The sequence below is a fragment of the Erithacus rubecula genome, assembly GCF_903797595.1.
Source record: "Erithacus rubecula genome assembly, chromosome: 14".
In the NCBI taxonomy this organism is placed as follows: domain Eukaryota; kingdom Metazoa; phylum Chordata; class Aves; order Passeriformes; family Muscicapidae; genus Erithacus; species Erithacus rubecula.
In genome coordinates, this window is record NC_136666.1 from 10,787,485 (window position 1) to 10,807,524 (window position 20,040).

At 39.5% G+C, this 20,040-nt stretch overlaps 1 protein-coding gene across 1 annotated transcript in view; it reads right to left on the bottom strand.

Moving 5' to 3' along the window:
- ADAMTSL3 (ADAMTS like 3) overlaps window positions 1-20,040 on the bottom strand; it is a 161,394-nt gene that overhangs the window by 38,109 nt on the left and 103,245 nt on the right. Inside the window, exons 8-15 of the mRNA XM_079317719.1 lie at window positions 19,017-19,091; window positions 13,677-13,834; window positions 12,596-12,707; window positions 9,792-9,930; window positions 8,200-8,250; window positions 3,983-4,187; window positions 3,104-3,251; window positions 2,386-2,470 (exon numbers count right to left, since the gene is read on the bottom strand). Of these exons, the coding sequence (XP_079173845.1) occupies window positions 2,386-2,470; window positions 3,104-3,251; window positions 3,983-4,187; window positions 8,200-8,250; window positions 9,792-9,930; window positions 12,596-12,707; window positions 13,677-13,834; window positions 19,017-19,091 (973 nt within the window). The remainder of the gene's footprint in view (window positions 1-2,385; window positions 2,471-3,103; window positions 3,252-3,982; window positions 4,188-8,199; window positions 8,251-9,791; window positions 9,931-12,595; window positions 12,708-13,676; window positions 13,835-19,016; window positions 19,092-20,040) is intronic.

A 20,040-nucleotide genomic window follows, 5' to 3' on the forward strand; every position in this document is an offset into this window, starting at 1 on the left:
CAAGCTACTTTTGGCATATCCATCACTTGTGGGTTCTAAAACACAGCTGCATTTATTCTCTTATTCATTATCAACTAAAATATCACACAAAAGCATAGAGAGAAAGTTGTCATAAAAGGATGGACTAGAATTTGAGACTTCATATTGTGGTTTAAGTTTGGATGACAACAGAATAACTAGAATTAAAAGTGATGGCATTTTACCAAGCAAATAATAAGTCTCCTGCTAGGCAGAGGTAGGGTATGAGTTATCACTGTGCCATGTCTAAATTACAGAAAACAAAGTTAAACAGACCTGAAACAGAGGGAAATCTTGTTATGATTTATTTTGGGAGAAGGAATGATTTATTGCCATAGTTTCTCTTTAAATCTTAATCCCTGACCCAAAAAATCTGACTCTAGCTGGAAAGGACCAGAGCAGTTTGGGAAAGAGTTTTAAAGTACTGATGGAGAAATTCTCTGGTTGCAAACCATTATTTCCAGCACGACCAACAGATAATCTGCAAAAAGGAATGAAGTCAGGCATCAGTTATTTCTCATTTCTCCTTACCTGCCAGCTTCCTTAGAAGACTAAAGAGCAAGCAGTTGGCAGGAGAAGACAGTAAAATGAAACTAATGTGGAATCTGGCTCCAGTGTTAGAGCTGGGTCCCAGGAGAGCTGGGCAGGCACAGACCCACAGAGCCTCAGCACAGAGGGGTGGCAGGAAGAGTCAGCAAAAGGTGGCTGCAGAAACCTTTCAGACTCAGGGGAAGATGCCTCTGGAAATAGTGAAGGAAAGCCTAAGGACAGGATGAGGCTCATGAATGAAAGATGAAAAGTGTCTAAGTCTCCAGAGTAAGTGGAGAAGGAAAAGGCTCCAGTGGAATATATGGGTCACAGCTAGGAAGGATGAATAACTGCTGCCACTGTCAGGACAAGGCACAAGGCAGCCCTTGACAAAGTTTCTGGCTCAGCTCTGTTACATTCTACATATCCTCTGAACCAGCAATGCTCTGTCCCTGCCAGTCCTCCCTGATTGTTCTGTCAGGCTGATGCTGAAGGATCCTAAAAACCCAGAAACTGCATTAGCTCATAGTTGCCACAGCAGGATTTAGTAATGCTAGAGATAATTTTCTTTATGGCTTCATGCTGAATCCTCTCTAGAAGTGACCTCATATACCTTCATTCTGCTATCCTGACACTTAAAAGGCACATTTGATTGCATCATTCCCCTTTGACAATCACACTTTATTTTTATATCTTTGCTACTACCCTGCCTGAATTCAGGGCCACCGATTTGGAGAGTGAAATAACCACTCACAGTAGGTTGACACTTGACTCGAGAGACTAGAGCAGCAAAAAGTTTAAAGTACAGTCACCATAACTATATAAACACCTGTTTGGCAAGGGGTTTCTTCTGTGAGTCATTGCAGGTGTAAAGATTTTATTACTCTTGGTCACACCTGTTGCTGCATGTGTGCCAAAAATCAGGAATAGCTTGATGGAAGAAGAAAAATAAGCATAAGATACACTCCTCTATCAGAGCAATATAAATCCAAAGTAACTTCATTAAGCTCATCTAAATTATTTCAAACTGACATTACTGCAAAAAAGCACAGAATTCAGCAAAGCACAATCAAATACTTATTGTGCCATATACAAAGTTAATACTTGTTAGAAATGTAAATACTTTAATGTCCATATATTATATATATTGTTCATATAAATATGTGTGTGCATGAAGTGTACACAGGGGGTATAAGGAATTGTGTGGATGCATACAAGGGTCCTAACATTCAAGGGTGAGGAGCAAGTGTAGCTGGATTTAAGTTATGCTTTCATCCCCAGGACTTGCAAGGCTTAACCTCATCAGTTTTTAAGAGGACTCACAAAATCCAGATGTTATTTCACACATATACACACGTCAAATAGCACAACTTACCCCCACAGATGCAGCTAAGCACAGAGATCAGCAGGTTTTTCTCACTTTATGCATTGGTCTCACCCCCCAAGGAAATCCTGGCAGCCCTACAAAGTACCTCTTAAGTTTTAATACCACCACTACATTCTTGAGGTAACAGCTATGACCAGGATAAAACTAAAGTTATTTAATTTATTTCTGCTGAAGAATCTCTACATGCATTAATTAAGGCTTAATTAGGCGAAATCAAGGTCTCTCTGAACTCCTGAATGATATAGGGGCACTGTAATAGTGTAGCTCTGTGTCATCCAGAACAGGAGCTCCAGAAGCAAAGTTATTAAGATGTATAATTAGGAACAGCTCACCACAGGACTCATCTCCCATGGAGGGCCAACTGTCAAAGCAAAGTGCACAGCAACAATCATTCCAGAGATCTGCAGAACACACTAGAAATGTTTCTTCACTGCAAAAGGCAGAGTACTTACGTTGGCTCTTCTGAGACTGTAATGGTCTCTTCCATTTCATGGGCCTGTTTAAACCATGGCAATTTTGCTTCCACAGGACTTTTTTCTGGTAGAGGAAAAAAACTCAAAACATTCAGTAATTTCTCCAAAATCAAAGCAATATGTAGATGTTAGCATCAGCCACCTCAGAACTTCATAGTTTACATTGCTTATTGATCTAATGCTCTTGCAGATACACAAGATAATAAAATTTACTAGAAAACCCCATCATGCTGTTTGAGCTCCATTCTTTATTTTAAACATGCAGAAATCAAGAAGGAAAAGGAAAGTAGGTCGAGTATAACTTAATGAGCTGCTGAGTCACACTGAGAATGTTGACACATTTAATAAAAGTAAACAAGAAGATCCCAGGTGATACATATGGACGTTCATTCCCATTTCAGGTATTATTGAACAACTCCTCCCTGTGTTAAGCTCATTAATTCTGGTTTTCCCAATTTGACCAGACTGTACAGATTTAGTTGGCACGTTCACCTCACGACAGTCTAGCCACATTATCAGCAAAAATATCAGCAGGGCACTTTTCCTAGCGCCGATAATTAAAGCCCTTGTTGCTGCCAAAACTGAAAAAAAACCCCATAAATTCCACCTGGCATTTCTGAAAGCGGCTACCAGGGGCTTTAAATTCCCCGAACAAAAACGCAAAACAACACCAGCGCCCAGACGAACCCGCAGGTACCTTTTGGCTTGTAGCAGGGCACGGGCACGACGCACTCCTCCTTGATGTGCAGCTTGAGCTGCGGGTTGCAGCCGCCGACGTGCTGGCCGCGGTGGTCGATGCACAGCACGACGCGGTAGCGCAGCCCCCGGCCGCAGGTGACGGTGCACTGCGGGGACAGCACAGCCTGGCCCCTGCTCTGACCCGCACCCCACACAGCTCCCACACACACGCAGCGGGGAAAGGGGGATGCTGGAAAAATAAGGCTAAGTTTGGGGAGTGAGAGGGATTTCTCGGGGTTCTGGGAGGTTTATCTGATTGGCAGCAGTCAAAGTGGATGAGCACTGGGGATGCGTGCTCACAGGGGTGATTTCAGTCCAAGGAGCTGCATTTTCTGCACTCGTGTGTCACTGATGTCATCTGGGTGAGCTAAGGAATTACAGGAGTGCTGATCTGTCTGACTGTATCAGATAACTACAGCCAGAAGTTGGCTTATGCTATTGTTACTATAATGAAAGGTAAGAATGCTGGAAAATCACCCTTGCAGACTTGCCAGCCCCTGAGACAGACGTGCTTTTAACTATTACAGCCAGTGAAATACTACATTTTTCAAGAACTGAGACATAAATGACCTGACTGCAAAGTGGCCTGACCTCTATCTCTAACTTCTCTGTGCAAAGCAGGAATTCAACAGACACAAGGAATTCTAGGTGCATTTTTCTCCACACAGACAGACACATTAACGTTTTGATTATCAGGCAAACCAGCTTAGAGCAAACTTTTCCCAATACTATGCATTATCTTCCAGGGCTATACTTTTCTAATAAATACATGGTAACACAGGACCAGAGGCTTTCTTTATAAAACAAGACAGAAGATCCAAATTAATTCTCAACTTACTTGAGACCATTCCATTGCCACCCATTTTGGACAATCAAACAGATTGCAGGTCTGAATGACTTTGGGCTTTGGGGCATACATGCATTTCCATTCCTCCACTTGCAGTATCTCTCCATGAATGGTCTCCTCAACACACACAAAACTTCTCCTCTGAATACCACCTCCACAGGAAACTGAACATGCAGTCCACGGGTTATGTTCCCACCTGGAAAAAAAAAAAACCTCATAAGGTTCTTATTCCACTAACCTTATACCACTAAACAAAAATCTACTTTAGTGTCAATTAAAGCTCACTGGTAGTTGGGCTGCTGGATTCTTACCACATACAAATACATTGACTGACAGACCTACCGTGCATTGTTCAAGGCTTAAATTAATGTGCAAAACCAGAAGTAGAACCTCAAATGTAAGTATATCTCAGAACATAACTGAAACTCTTATTATCATACATAAGTTAGAAACTGTGAATATAATGAATTTGATTACTGGAATGAATTTACTTTCAAATAGACTGAATCATCTAAATTAAGTATTTTTGACAATTAATTTAGATGATCACATAGACATTTACTACTATTCTCAGAGACCAAGAAGCCCCTGTATTTAAGATCCTAGGAAGTCTGAAAGACAAAGACAAACCTGCCTGCCCTGACTGAGGATGTCATTACTTACAGGCTCATCACTGCTCACATGATTCAGACTACTCTTAAAAATCAGTTCCTGCAGGAATTTTTATGGGATTTCTAATACTTTGTGTCAACCCAGCCATTTCATACCAAACTGCCTCCATCCATAAGGACTGTGATGAAATTAAATTGTGGCAGGTACCATTTGGCTGGTCATGACTGCAAGAGTTTTCCACCCTCATTAAAATGCCATTGAACAACCTTGTATTCACACTTTCCAGTTTGCTTCAAGCAAAAGGCAGCTGCTCATCCATCTCAGCTGCTTTGGCTAACTCAGCTGATTGCTCCTGCAGCAGGGCAATGCTAAGAATAAGGATAATTTAGGATTGAGAAAAGCCTGTGAATCAGCAGAGCTCTGGGGTAGTAGCCTCCAACAGAGAGATAATGAACAATCTGCTGGGAAGAAATATCTTCAAAATGGACATCTATTCAGAGTCATAGACCTAACTACAATAAAGATGGATAACACTGCACCATCTGAAGTGAGAATGGCATGGAGGTTTTTAGGCTACAAACTCAGTTTCATTTACCTCTGAGCATGAATACACATTAAAAAAACCCTAACTTCAATAATGTCCTGCTCCTGTCACATTCAGAGATAACAAGCTTCTATCAAAGCATTTGTCTGTAAATTCCAATGATCCCCACATAATATCACTCTTGCTTTCTTTCCATCACCTTCCTGAATCAAAGCCAAGCCCCTGGAAATGACTGAGTCCTGCAGTACATCCTAAGGTTCATCAATGTCTTGCTAGTTAAACCTTATCTCTATTACTGCAGAGGCTCAGAAAGGATCATGAAATAATTATATCTGTTCTGAACAATGGCCTCAGCAAGCACTACAATATCCCACCAAAATCATTTAATCAAGGGTAATCAACTTGGCTATCATAAAGGAAGTCATAATATCAGACTCAATGAAGCAAAGGCCAACAAATCAAAGGTAAATTTAAGCAATCTACTTTTTATGATGCATCAGGTAAATCAAGGACACTTCCTATTTTAAGGAATTCATTAAGCTGCCTACAAAAACATATTAATCATGCTTAAGCTCAACAGAAAAATGAGTATGAAACACAGAACAAGCCATGGGATGTTAACCACAGAGTTTATACTCAAAAGCATTCTGAATAAAGCTGAAATACTGATATTATATCACAATAACAAAACACAGCTGAAGATCAAGACTTATACTCCTCTTTGACTTATATGAACGGCTTGTGTTAACTAATTTTCTTTTAAAAGGTCAGGAACTAAAGAGCAATTAACTATTTAATGAATTAGCAGCTCATGGATTTATATATGTAAGGCTCAGTGTGCTGTATGTAATATAAGGCTTGCAAGTGTTTATAGCATGAAGTTTTATAGTTGTTTTTCTTTATCTCATCAGTCTCAAACACACTCCAGATCCTGTACTCCCACAAGCATTTTCAAGATGGAGTGAGGTCCATGGCTACTGGGGAAAAGGGGGGTCTTGGGCAAGCAGTCAAGGAGATACTTTCCAGAACCCACAGCTGTCAAGGGATCCTCAACAGTCCAACAAGTCTGAAATAAATGGAGGCATTCCAAAAGCTTTAAAAGAAAATTTTCATCCTGGGAAATTTTTCTATTTATTTCAAAAGAATTCTCCATCTGTAAAAATATTTCAGTGGGGCATTTACAACTCGAGCCACAGGAGAACTCTTTCAAGATCTTGTGGTGTGCACCACGACTTTCCCACAACTTCCTCGTGTGGATGGGAAGCAGTGGCCAAGAGCACAGAGAGCAGGGCAGCCTGCACATGGCCCTCAGGTGATGTAGGAGGTGTGATGCAGGGCTGCTGCTCGAGGTGAAGGAGTCTGTGCAGCCTTGCCCCAGCACATATCCACTGCTTTGGTTTTCTGCCTGCTTTGCAAGAGCAGTCCTGGGTGAGCACGCAAGGAACAGGTAAGGAAAGAAAAGAAAGCAGAGCCAGCACAGGGTATTGCATTCCAGCTCCTTGCCAGGCAGCAGCACAGACAAATCCTGCTGCACTGAAGCAACACTTGCATCCACACTGGACCAGAGTCGTCATCTGATGCAGGCAAAAAACTTTCAGCTGATGTTCTTTCAGCAATTCCTGCAAGGAAAGGTGTTTCTATACCTTTGTGGCTTTTCCTTACAAGCCCTCTCAGTGCAACAGAGCCCATTTCCTCTCTCCTTCCTGCTGGCCCCAGCTCTGAGCCCTGCTTGGCTGCCTATTTTACAGTCCCTACTCTGAAGCATCACCCAGGAAGACCATGATACTTTCTGACAGAGCACACCGAGGTGCTGAAATGAGCTGGGCCTCTGTCTGTAGCTCTTAGTGTTTGAAATAAGAGAACCTGCCCACAGCTTTATCACAGACATAATCTATCTCACCACAGTGTCATGCAAACGTGCTGAGCACAGTAAAGCACAGAAAGGGGGATTAAATTTCTCTTCCAAGTGGTCTCCAAGCCCAAGTTGTTCAGAAGATGAAATACTCCTGTAAATACATTAAGCTGAGTTCCAGGAGAGATCCCAAGTACAAAGGCATTGGCAGAAGAAATGGAAAGGGAGAGACACGGAATATAATTAGAGAACTCCCTAGGATAAAACTGTAGAGGAAAAAATCCCCATTTATGCATGAAAGCCAAAGTACAGGACAGCAGATCCACAAGGACAAATTGCTACAGAAATAAACTATGACATTTATATCAGCTGTAATCAGTAGCTCCACTAAGCTGTGCAAGTCTATGATTTCATTCTCATTACTTCATATCTTCACTTCTTTAGAAAAATACACATTATTCATTATATGACATAATAAAACAGAGGTTCCACTCAGATAAATATGCAACTAACTCATCAACTATAATTCTTTACATTAAAAGCAAATGGGACTCAATACTGTTTAATCCTAGAATTCTTCATAAAACATCTAAGCATTCCTGAGAAGTTTTAAATCCTTGTAATTGATCCAGGTGTTAAAAATAAAAAAAGAAAAAAGCAATAAACTGTTCTCTGATGACCTAATTTAAGGAAACAGATATTCCAACATTTGGTATCTTGAAAGTGACATGTCATCTTTGATGTCAATAAATAGACTGCAGATCTAAAGAGGAGAAGGATCAGACCTCTCAAGAGAAGAAGAATTTCCAGAATCCTGTACACAGTGAGATATGTTCTGTAAAATCTCATGCACTGTCAAAAGAAAAACCTTTCAAGACAAGAATTCATACATGCAGTTTTAAGATGATGCTCTTCTCAGCACTACAGCCAGAGAAGGCTGAGGGGGACAACTGTTTATTTTAAAGACTTCACATTGGTATTTTCAAGAAGAGGATATTAACCTCTGGCTGTTAAGTTAATCATCCAGAGCACACTAAAATAAATCACAAGCTTTAGAGATGTTTACAGGACTGTTGTAAACTTACCCTCCTGTATAGAAAAAAAAAATCAAAATATATTCCATTATCTTAGTACTAAAATAGTGTATTTGCAGGGGAAATGTGCTAAAGCTGACACATATGCTATCCTGATTATACATACCTAGGAAGTGGCTGGAAGTGATCATAGGGCATGATTTCTTTAAATCCATCACTGTAAAAAAAATAAATATTGCATCATTATTTCTCATACCCAAGACTGTACATCAAGTACATACTTTTATGTGATCATGCTTGAGGTAAGCAATTCCCAATGTGAAATGCAGGAACATTACTTCATTACACATGAGCCTTATGGCAAACCTTATGACTTGTATAATCTTACCTTTACTGCATGGATAAGGAACTATTCACTATACAACTTCTCTCTTTCATTCCACCATAAAATATTAAATGAGCAAGCCTCCAGCAGAGAAATTTATTATCAGTGACCTTTTATGTCTGTCTTACTTCATTAACAAAAAAATATTCACATACTTCCATGTGTAACAAAGACTGCTGAGGGACATGAGTGTCAGTGAAATAAATGCATCACAGGATTTATCCTAGGTAGGTCCTGAATTCTGCTTAGGAGCCTTCTAGAGCTGTTTATTTGAACTGCATAGCACAGAGCAGGCATGAAGCCTTCCAAAGCTAGGAAATATGGTATTATATCCAGTAGTACTTTCCTTTTCCTGGCTGTATAAACTAAATTTGCAAGGTAAAATATAATTACACCCTTTCTTTCCCCTAATTTTCCCATTCCAGCTTTGGAACATTTGGCACCCATTGCCATCAAGCCTCACTGAGGTCTTTCTGCTTCATGCAGTGATCAACTCTCCAGGAAAAACTCTTGAAAGTCTGCACATCTATAACTGTTAGAGGTCACTATCAACAATTATGTCCAACAGGAATGAAAGGAAATGGACAGTTTAGCTATAGGAAATGAAATCCATTGAGAGTGTTTCCTTTTCTTGCACATAACTCTAGCTCAGCCAGCTGGCATATTAATGTGAGGTTCTGGGACTTGATACTGTGATGTTATTTTAAGATTCTTTAGCACAGCCAGGAAACCTCACCAGACAATCCAAAAGTTAGTTTGAAATACTGTAGTGCAATTCAATACAATTTATGTGTACTATAGCCTTTACAATTTGGCACTAATATCCTGTGGCATTTGTACCACAAGGATATTTACTTTGAATGATTTTTTTTTTAATGCCTAGTTTTAAAAAACCCAAACAAATAGATCCAAGCTTTAATTATTAAGTTGTCAACACTACAGTACCAATAAAGAATCAAACTTTTATGACAGGCAAATAAATAAGCCAAGTTAAACCATGTGCAAAACTTGCACGACGAGAACTTCTGTCTGGCTGTTGAGATGTTCTGAGTGGCAGCATCAATAAATCCAAAAGTAAGCAAACCCTCTGTCCTCCTCACACAGCCTCACAAGATCCTCATACTAGTGCTGTACTACTCAGCAGTAGAAAAGCAGAATTACACCTTGAACAAACTGATATTTACAATATCTCTGTATAAGCAAAATCTTCTTTTCTAAGTGCCACACATCTACTGGCAGAAGTATCAGCCTTTAACAAATGCAATAACCAACCAAGATTAAATAGCCTTAAAGATAAAAAGAATTGAAATTAAATAAATACAATTTCTTCTTCCTTAGTCTGTGTCACACACAAATTTATTTGCCATACAGACCTGGAAGGGCAGGGATCCATGTTGCACTCTTTCAGCTTGGGCTTTGGTTTCTTGTTTTCTGGATGATAATGACAGTAGTGGTCAGGAACAACACGCTTCAGACGAATGTCCACACATTCAGCTGAATTCAGCTGATAACCTAGAGCAGAAGCAAAGTTAAATTTTGTAATGGAAATAAAATAAAATAAAACAGCCTTATCTCCCATGAAATTAATTTTCTGTCTTACTTTTTTTGGTTTTTCCTTTTAAACAAGGAAACACTGAGCAGGAAATGCACCACCAGACCTTTATTTAAGGCAATTCAGCATAGCAAATATATTAACCTGTGTTAATACTAGATGAGCTTCCAGCTCTTCATTCTACTAACATTTTAAGAGTAAAAGTACACATTTTGCTTGTGCTGCAGGAATATTTGTACTGCACCAGCTTACCTTTTACAAGGCAAAACTATGAAGCCATATGGTTCTAGTACATGCTCCACAACTTATAACTGCCCTCCTCCAAGGAGGAGTTACCAGTATGTTGGAGAGCTATATTACACAATCATTCATGCTAAAAGAAATAAATACTTGAGACAGAAAGCCAGAGGAATTGAAGATGAGATCCAAAAACATTGCTAAGGAACTGTAGAAAACCAAGAAATAGGTTCAAGAACATTCCAAGCTGAAGAGCCAACAAAAGAAGACTTGAACTAACTACTCAGTGAAAAAAAAATACGTGTGGAGACTGGTTGAAGAAGGGATCTGAGTTTTACAAACCACTAGCTTATTTTTTGGCTAAGAAAAAAAGACCATTCAAAAAAGCTTACTTGGACTTAAACTGAAGAGAGGAGGAAGATGTTCTGGTATGCACAAAGAAAAAAAGTTTTCGACCACAAGAATTAAAATCAAACCAAGTCACCAAACTAACAGCACAAGTGCCAGTGTCTACTGCAAATGCTAAGTATCATGTATCATGGCTTCAGCTGTGTGTCTCTTGGCTGGTCCTAAGTGTCATCATCCATGAGAGTGATAACCATAAAGAACTAAGCAGTTCCAGTGCTCACAGCATCTATGTTTCAGTTCTTGTAAGTACTGAAAGGACCAAGAAGAAATGTTACTCACAAACAAGAGAAATCATTTTTGAGCGCTCTTGCTCATTCAAGCCTGACTGTGTTCTCTGAGAAATGCCCCTTCCAACACATGGAGATTACAGAATCAAAGACAGAAGCAGCATCCCAGTGAGGAATGGCAATGCAGTAATTCCAAATCTCTGTTGTGAGGAACTTTTTCTTTTACTGCCAGTACCAGATGCCAAACAGACAATCTGGATACTAAATCCACTTTAAGATAACAGGTTAAAGCCAGGCAGCTGGAATACAACTTCCCTGCACACTCAGTAACATTTCTTATGTTCTTAACACTACTACTGTCATGACTGAGCAGCTCAGTTTTCTTGCTTTTCAGTTCCTGTCCTCCCTGAGGACAGCCAAGCCCCTCTGATAAAGGTACCAGTTTTATATTAAAGGCAAGCAGCCACAAAGCAGGGCTTTGAACACCCTGGATGGTTTCAAAGAGATTGACATGTAGCTATAATTTTCAAACCATAACAGAAGTCTGAATAAGGCTGGAATTGAGCCAATACCTTTGAAGGTAAATATGTCCCTTGAGCTATCCAGTGTTTACATGCAGTCCTCAAAAGCAAATGTGATGCTTTATACTTCTCCCCTTGTCAGACAAGTTAAGGGAAAAAATTATAAACGCAGTGTGATGGAATCATCAGAGGATATCCATTGCCACTCACAGCTCCAGCAAGGATCACACTTCATGAGGCCAAGGATCTCATAAGATACAGTAGTTTCCTGTGGGACTGCATATCATCCACATGGATTGTCTGCATTTCAGATTACAGGGAGGTGCAAGTGCCAGAACGGATGGTCCTTCAAAAGATCCCCAGACTCTGCTTGTACTTTAAACATCTCTCACTCTCTTTATTCATGTCCCAAGTAACTATTTGAACCATATTTGCACTCTCCAGAAAATCCCTCTGTCGGTATCACCAGCATCCTGGTCTGTTTTCCAGGTGACCTGGGAAATGCTAGCTGAAGGGAAACTGCTATCTGCAGTGTCAAGCACTCCTCCTACCATGAGCTCACACTTATTTTGCAGAACCAGACAGGACAAGCAGTGGGCTGGGCTGGATGAGCTGCAGCAGAGTGAAGCTACACTTGATTAGCTGCAGTGCTTAAAGCAGCACTAGATGCTGCAGTACCACATCTGCAGCTGTGGCCACCATCAGGACTGAATGTCTAAGATCAGACAGCCAAAGGTACTGATAGCAGATGTTCTTTAAATTCTATTTACTTACTCTGATTTCTGTAAAGCTAAATTTCTCAACTAAATATTCTAGAACTCTCCCTCATGTATACTACTGAGGCCAGAAATAATTTCTCATCTCTTAATTATTCTTATTTTAAAATCTCATCGTGTTTCTTTGCTTACTTTCCCCAAATATCAATTATGAGTTTAAATTTTCCATTTTGAATATTGTATTTTTGCTTCTTAGTCAATGTACTTACTCAAATGAACATCTGTTATGGAAAAACATGACTACCAGTAACAACATGTAAAAATCTCTGTGCTGATACCACAGATACCAACTTAACCAACCTGCTTAGCTGCTACTCTGTCATTTATTTTGCTGAGAAATTACCAGTGTGCAGAGAAACACAAACATCTAATCACTAAAAATGCAGAACAAGTGTTGTAAATCAGCTCTTTTAAATCTTGAGCTGTTACCACTCCTGAAGAATTGACATTACTTACCTCCTCCACACGTCACTGTGCAGGGGAAGAACTCTGTTTGTCTCCACTGATGACTGATGGGTTGATAGAAGAAGAACTGGACCACACTCTCTTTTGATCCAGAGTACCTGGTCTGAAGAAATTTCCATTACAACACTCTGTGCTCAACTGCTCATGCCATTTCAAAACAGAGTTCATATATAATAGCAGTGCAGAGTGAGATGATAACAGACACAAAATGTTTAGAAAGTCTAGACTAGCCATTAAATTTAAGTTCCAAATAGTAAAATATTTGAATGTTGCTTTGTTTTTCAAAATATTAAAGGTATTAATGGGACCATTTGATTATCTATCCTCAAATACCAAAGCCATTTACTGTATTTTTTTGGTTTATCGCTTTGTTAGCAAAAATTTTTAAATTTGCTGCAGAAAGAAGTCTATAAGTGATCCAAGCACACTGATTCATAGCCAGGTAAGTCTAGCTGCACATGATACTGGAGATGCAAAAGGAAAACTACTGAAACTCTCTTTCTACAATGTGACAGGTAAAGCCCGGCAGTTTGATAATACTGAAACATCTGTCACTTCCAATGGACAACTGTGAGTGTCTTTCTTTGGCAGTCAAATATTGAGATGTTTCCACTTACAAATAGCTTGATGTGTGATGGAAGCCACTGGTATGTGTTCTGGACAGAAAAGGAATTTAAAAGAATTAGAAATGGCCAGTGGCTGGATTAGCAATGTCTGAGGGAGATCATAGGGTGCTGCTGGAAGCAGTGCTCAGGTTCAGTAGGTGGCAGTCTGCAATTGGATTAGCTCAATCCACTGCACAGGGTCAGCTGTTATTTTTCCAGCAGTATTTAAAACAAAAATCCTGGCCATTTTTACCATTAAAGATCCTGTGGTACTCCACAGGAAAGACATTAATCGTGTAACATTTTAATTTGTTTGGATTTTCTCAGCATAAAAGATCTCTGGACTGTAATTAGGATTTCTTGCTAGCTAAAAGATTTTGTTGTATTGCTACAAGCTGGTGGACAGCCACCACTGTGTTGCATGTACTTGCAATAAATTTGTAGGTTTGTACATTCACACACCCCACCTTGATAATGAAATCTGCTCCAAGAGGCCCCTGGATCTTTATGATTTCCCTGTCTGTACTCTTCTGAAATTCAACAGTTGTATTTTCAATGACAAATGTTCCAGGAGCATTGAAGCTGTGCTCTCCCTTTTCTCCTTGTAGTGTTTTTGACTCTATAACTAAAAAAGAAAAATACAATTAGTAAACTTAAACGAGTTTTTGTTTTCAAGAAAATCAGAAAGCAATGTTTACAACTTTGCCTTGCAAGTACCAGCTGCATATGTGCAGTTAAACACACACATAGAGAATCTGTGAGAAAATTAACTGCTTCAGATTAAAGGCTGATAGTTAATTGCAAGACAAGTCAACACAAGAATACTGTCTGAGCACACTTTTCTTTCATACCAGAAGCACTTCTGAGACAGTTTTTCCTTCACCAAGTGCTCTGTAACACTTGATACAAGTAATAGCTTGAGCAGGAAAAGCTGAAAGAAATTCAAAACTGATAGAATCAATAGAGAGAAAAATACCTCATACTTCCATTCACCTCAAAAGCCAAGCAATCTGAGCAATCAGTCTCCAGAGAAACCTGAACAGTGCCAAGCCCACCTGACTCTCACCTCAATACCTGCATCACTGCACCAAAATCATTAACTCAGCTTTGAGTATTCCCCATGTGAGGAAAAAGCAGGGCCAGGGGTTGGGCAGCTGCAGCTGGGGGGGATGGCCCCTTCCCAGAACAGGTGGTGATGAAAACCCTTTCTGAATTGTTCTCTATTCCTTGGAAACAGATTAAACTAACAGCCCACAGCCTCCAGAAGACAGATGAAGCATTTTAAGATTAAATCACTTCCAGCAAACTGACTGAACTGTAAGTGGACAAAGCTAAAGGAAGATATTCATAACGAAGGCAGAATTTTGGGCTCTGTGCAATACAGCAGAGAGGCACAGCAAGATGCTCTGGTCTGGTTACAATCTACCAGAGCACTGCATGAGAAAAGCATGAATCTCAGATGAGCTCAGGGCAAGCTAAAAGGAATCTTTTGATGAGCTATAAATACCCCCTTTCTCCCGCTACCTTGCCTTTTTTGGTACTTTAAACAAAGTTACCTTAGCCAGGGTAGAGCATTTAGGTTAAAAGCATCTGGTTTTACCTGCACTGAAAACATACTCTGAATGCTGCAATCCATCATTAACTGTTTTCTTCCCACATATTTTTTTTTAACAAACATGCATTCTGGAGCACCCCAACAAGGAGAATAAAGAAATTATAGAATGAATTAAATTTCTTGAAAACATACCACCATTATCCCAAGCTTCTAAGCATTAGGTTCCACTGTGCTCACAGGTATAACAAAGATCACATACATGGCTGGGAGGAAGTTTCAGGAAGGATTTGTTTCTAGGAAATTACTTTATGTTAATCACAGGGCATGAATCTAGTGGTGAATAAAATGTACTTTGTCAAAGAGAAAACATAAGTCTCTGGGAATCAATGTGCCCCACTGTCCAACACATTTCCATTAGGAACAAATAGATATAAATTAATCCCAGAAATAAACCAAACATTTAGATGATTACTACACATTTCTGTTTGTCACTTTTATGGAAGTGCCCTTTTCTGATTGCATTACAAAATAATTTAAAATATATGGAGTTCAGAATTCTTGGATTAAGCTTCTGCAAGCCTTGGTCCCAAACTTACTGCTTAAATCACACACCTACTGCTTGATCACAAACTCTGCTTTAAAGAAAGTAATAATGCATGGTGCCTGTTGTTGTCTCATTTTTAAAAATAAGTGTAAAATTAAATCTAAAGTCCTTCCAGCTCTAAATGAATTCACTAAATCCTCAGGAGTATAAGACTCCTTTGAAACTAGTATTTAAGATTACAAGGCAAGGCATCCAGCTGGTGAAAAAAGATGATGAAAATGTTTATTTGGTGACCTCAGCTGCATTTCTGAACAGTCTATTTATTAATTTTCTTAATAAAAATATTTTTTGTGTTTTTCAAAGCAGAAACCAGGAATATTGTTCAGCAACTAACAAGCCAGCAGCTCCCTGAGAGCTGACATACATTTGAGTTACACTAGATGTGGATGCAGATCATGTGTTTATTTGCAAGGTCCAGCTATGAGCCATGGCCTGTATCTTGAGGTCACACCACTGAAGCTCAGAACAGCTGCTCAGATTTTTCCTGTGTCACACAGGGACATGAGGAGCTATTCCACAGCACAGTGGATAACCTCTGATGCAATACATTCCTGCTCAGTAGTATCTAGTGCTTGTCATCACAGGTTTCTAAAACAGAGCAACACCAAGCATTTGGTGCATTTAACACATACATAACACAACATAACATAATGATGCTTATTGGGGAGAAATTCCTCCCTTAAAAACTGTTCATTTACTGATTCCAGAGAAGTGACTGAGAATAAAGGTTTGATCAACTGGTTTCATGACAAGGTTAAGAAAATAATTCACCAAATATTATTTGTTCTGCAGAGTCTTGTTATACTAAAAACCTGGGAAGATTGACTTCAGGAGTAAGCCTCCCCATCCTTAATCAATTCCTTGAGACTCCAGATGTGAGGAGTCACACAGACAGGGAATTCTCTAGAGTGCTCACCTGTTTCTGTGCCTAACAGGACAATCACCAGTGCCAAAGACCTATAACTACCCGTGTTTAGTTACTTTTCCCCTAAACAAAAATGGCAAATGCCTTGCCCAGCTGTGCACAGAAGCCCCATGGCTGAAGCTCCCCATTCTCTTGGTGGCAGGAAGGAGCAGGGCAGTGTGGCACAGGAAACCCACTGCAGATGGAAGAGTTCCCAGGGAAACTGCTCCTGCTCCCAGTGCCATAAAGAGCAAGTATGGAGCTGCCCAAAAGCTGCTTCTTTTCTGTGACTCATTTGTAGGTAGCACAATACAAAACTTTCTTCTCAAAATGCAAGCAACAAGCAGCACTGTGCTCCTCTGAGCATCTGCCAAAGGCAGAGCAGGGCACAAAGCCACAGCTAAATGCTGTCACCTGATGCAAATCACCGTGAAAAGAGAAAAAACTGACAAAAAGAAAAACAGTTTGGATCCTTTCAGTAACGTTTAACCTCCCCAAGTTCACGAACTCAGTTATCTAGCATTAGCCACTTGTAAAAATATTAGCTTCTGGTTTTCCTGTTTCTTCTGCTGAAGGATTAATTTCAGGGAACTTTCAGTCTTTCTTTTGATTCTAATGCTCTTAAAACAACTACTAGAAAAGCCATAATACATTCCAAATCAAAAACAAAACCAACACAATGAAACATTTTATTCAGACCCATTTTTGTGCTAATGACTTGGTTATTTCCACCAAATCTTTCACCAAACCCAAGTAGGCAGAAGAACAGTAACCCAAAGTAACACCTTGGCTCTCTGATGAATCTGTTGCCCGTCTTAAAGTGCCCAGAGCACACACAAACTACTTTTTCTAACCAGCTACAAAGAAACGCAGTCCTTTCTCAAACACTAACTGCTGGTTGCAAAACAATGCTCAGAGCATTTCTTTCAAATCTGTTATGTGCTACATCTCCAACCACATTTCCATTTTTGATTAGTCCAGCAGCTGTGCTTTCCTGGAACAAGACCAGATCATAAACCCAGGATGAAGCACCACTGAGCACAAGATAAAGGGAAAAGTGCCAGACACTCCATAGTGCTCTTTAAGTTTTTGCTGTTGCTGCTGACTCTACTTGAAGGACAAATATATACTGGTAACAGGAGGCAGTATAAAATTTTAACAGTAAGGAGTCCCTGCTTCACCTGTTAAACTCAACTCCTTGCAAGACAGGAAAAACATCTCTGACAAATTGAACCCGCAATAATAGGTAAATATTTTTAGAATTCTGGCTTTATTATACCAGCACACCCACACTGAAGTTGATGAAGTTGCAGACAAAGGATCATTTGGTATCTTCTGTAATGACAAACACCCACAAATACATGGGATGTGGGAAGGTGGAGAAGCACCTCTGGAGCATCAGCTCTTGGAGCCCTGGCTATCAAGCCAGAAGTGAGTGTCACCTCTCTCCCCACAGCAGCTCTCAGTTGTTTTTCACCTCTGCAATTTTAATTTTAGGTAAAAAATATCTAAATCCTCGCAGATTTGCAAGCAGATGTGCTGGTGGAAGTGGTTAAAGGCACATTTCACAATTCTCATCCAGCTAGAAGAACTAACAAAGGTGATGCCAAGCCACAGCTTCTCCACAGAGCCACCCTGGGTAGGGAGCCAGGAGCACTCTGTACTCAGTTACTGAGCTGCTGCTGCATTCCTCAGGAGCTTTCCAGAAATCCCCCAAGAGCCACTCACTCTAGTACTTTTTCCTCATACAAAGCTGAAACAACAACTTCCTTCTGCAGAACTACTTAAGAAAGTCCAAGAGTCCTGACCTGAATGGTCAGGATCACTCCTTCACACATCCCCTGCAACAGTTTTAAAGGAATATTATTTATTTCAATATAAGTTCAGCCTTGTACTTTTTTCATATAAGCAGTATATCTAGAAGTTATTGTCACTCTGGAGCTGTTCTGATGAGGGAGTTTTATTTCAGTTTTTTCTTTGAAAGGATGTAACAATATATTTCTGAAAGCAAAACTGATGAGCAAAAATAAAGTGCATTTTTTACTTCTATTTACATATCTCAGAGCTGAAGTTCTTTTTGTTTCTATGATCCAGGCTACATCTATCACTTCTACAAATAGAAAATGGTTCAAAGCTAAATGAATAGTTTATTTCATTGCTTGGTGAGGCAGCACCACTTACAATTGAAGCCATTAATTTTCTAAGCAAACTAGGCCTATGGATAAAGAAATTGCCATAAATACTGCCATATAAGAAAATATTGGAAAACAACTGTATTACAGAATAGCAAACTGTTTCTCATTGGTGGTATGTAATGACTAAAAGAATTACAAGGAAACAGGACTTCTGTAGTTGTTCACCCTACTTCATTTGTACCTTGATCACTTGTTCAGGCTTCAACAGAAATCTGGTGCTGAGCTAGGCAAGTTGTTGATTCCACACAAAATCCTCTGCAAGTATTTTTTTTGCATGTTGTTTAGAAGTGTACTGTATTTGAGATGCCTAATACTGGTTTAAATGGAAGTAATAGAAACCACCACTATGTATTCTATTTCCTTTTACCAAGTAAACCTTTCAGTGTTCTCTAGGACTGTCTCCAGGCTGGATATTAATAATGGGAGGAGGAATCAAGGTATCGAGGTCATGATCTTACCCATATTTTCCAAAGTTTGGATGAGTTCAGATACAAGGTTCTGTTTTTATCTTCTGCCTATGTATAAATAGATAAAACAGCTCAGTCATACCAAGGTGTGCTGGTCCTTTCAGGGTAATTCTCACACTGCGACTCCCATGTGGTACAGCAATCACAGTTTCTTCCCCTAGGAAAATTAAACAACTGTTTTAGAAGTTATCTTTCATCAGGGAGTTTGTACATCACATAATTAGACTGAGAACCGTCAAATGTGTCAAAGAAAATATTTCACAGCTTTCACAATTTTTCTATTAGAAATACTATGTTATTTTATTACATACAGTGTACTGAGTCTGTTTGCTATGTTATGCAACTACTAAGACCTACAAATGGACTTGTAAATCTTGCTTTCTCTTGGAAAATAATTTGTTATTAACAATAACAACTGAAATGTCAGTAGTGTATTAGGGACATATTTACACTATGTTGTCCTAGTTTTATTTTCTAATCACTGAATTGATATAAGGAATCTGCTAAGTAGTCCTTCCCCCTTACAAAAATCTGCAGCTGTTCAGTCTCATTTTGCCCACACCTCATTTCCTGCTGCAGGTCACAACTTTAATAAGTGGCAGGACTTACAGGAAATAAATCATCTACTTAACACTAACCCTTAACCAATTACAGACCAGTTAAGAGCAAATATATAATAGCTATAAGGTACATGTTATAATGGTGTCTGCATCTAACTTACCATATAAGATCATTTCTTCCAGTAAGAGGCTCAATTTAAAGTGAACTATAAACCAAACCAGCCCCCAACAGGACATGTCAATACAAAACAGCTTTTGGCTGCCTGAAAGGCCTCTTCATATATAAATGTGCAACACACTTACTTCAGGGCATTTTACAAAGGCAGAAAGTTATTACTTCTCATTTCAAATGTAGGAAATCTGTGATTTGCCCCAGCAAACTGAGTTACCATTCAAAACAACAGACTAGAGACCCTCACACCAACAAAAGCAGTGCCCTGAGAAAAGGGTATCCACAGGAATTTCCACAAAATGAAGAGAGAAGCACCCAAGGAGCTGTCACCCATTTCCATCATGGCCCAAGTGACACACTGGGCCCAGAATAAC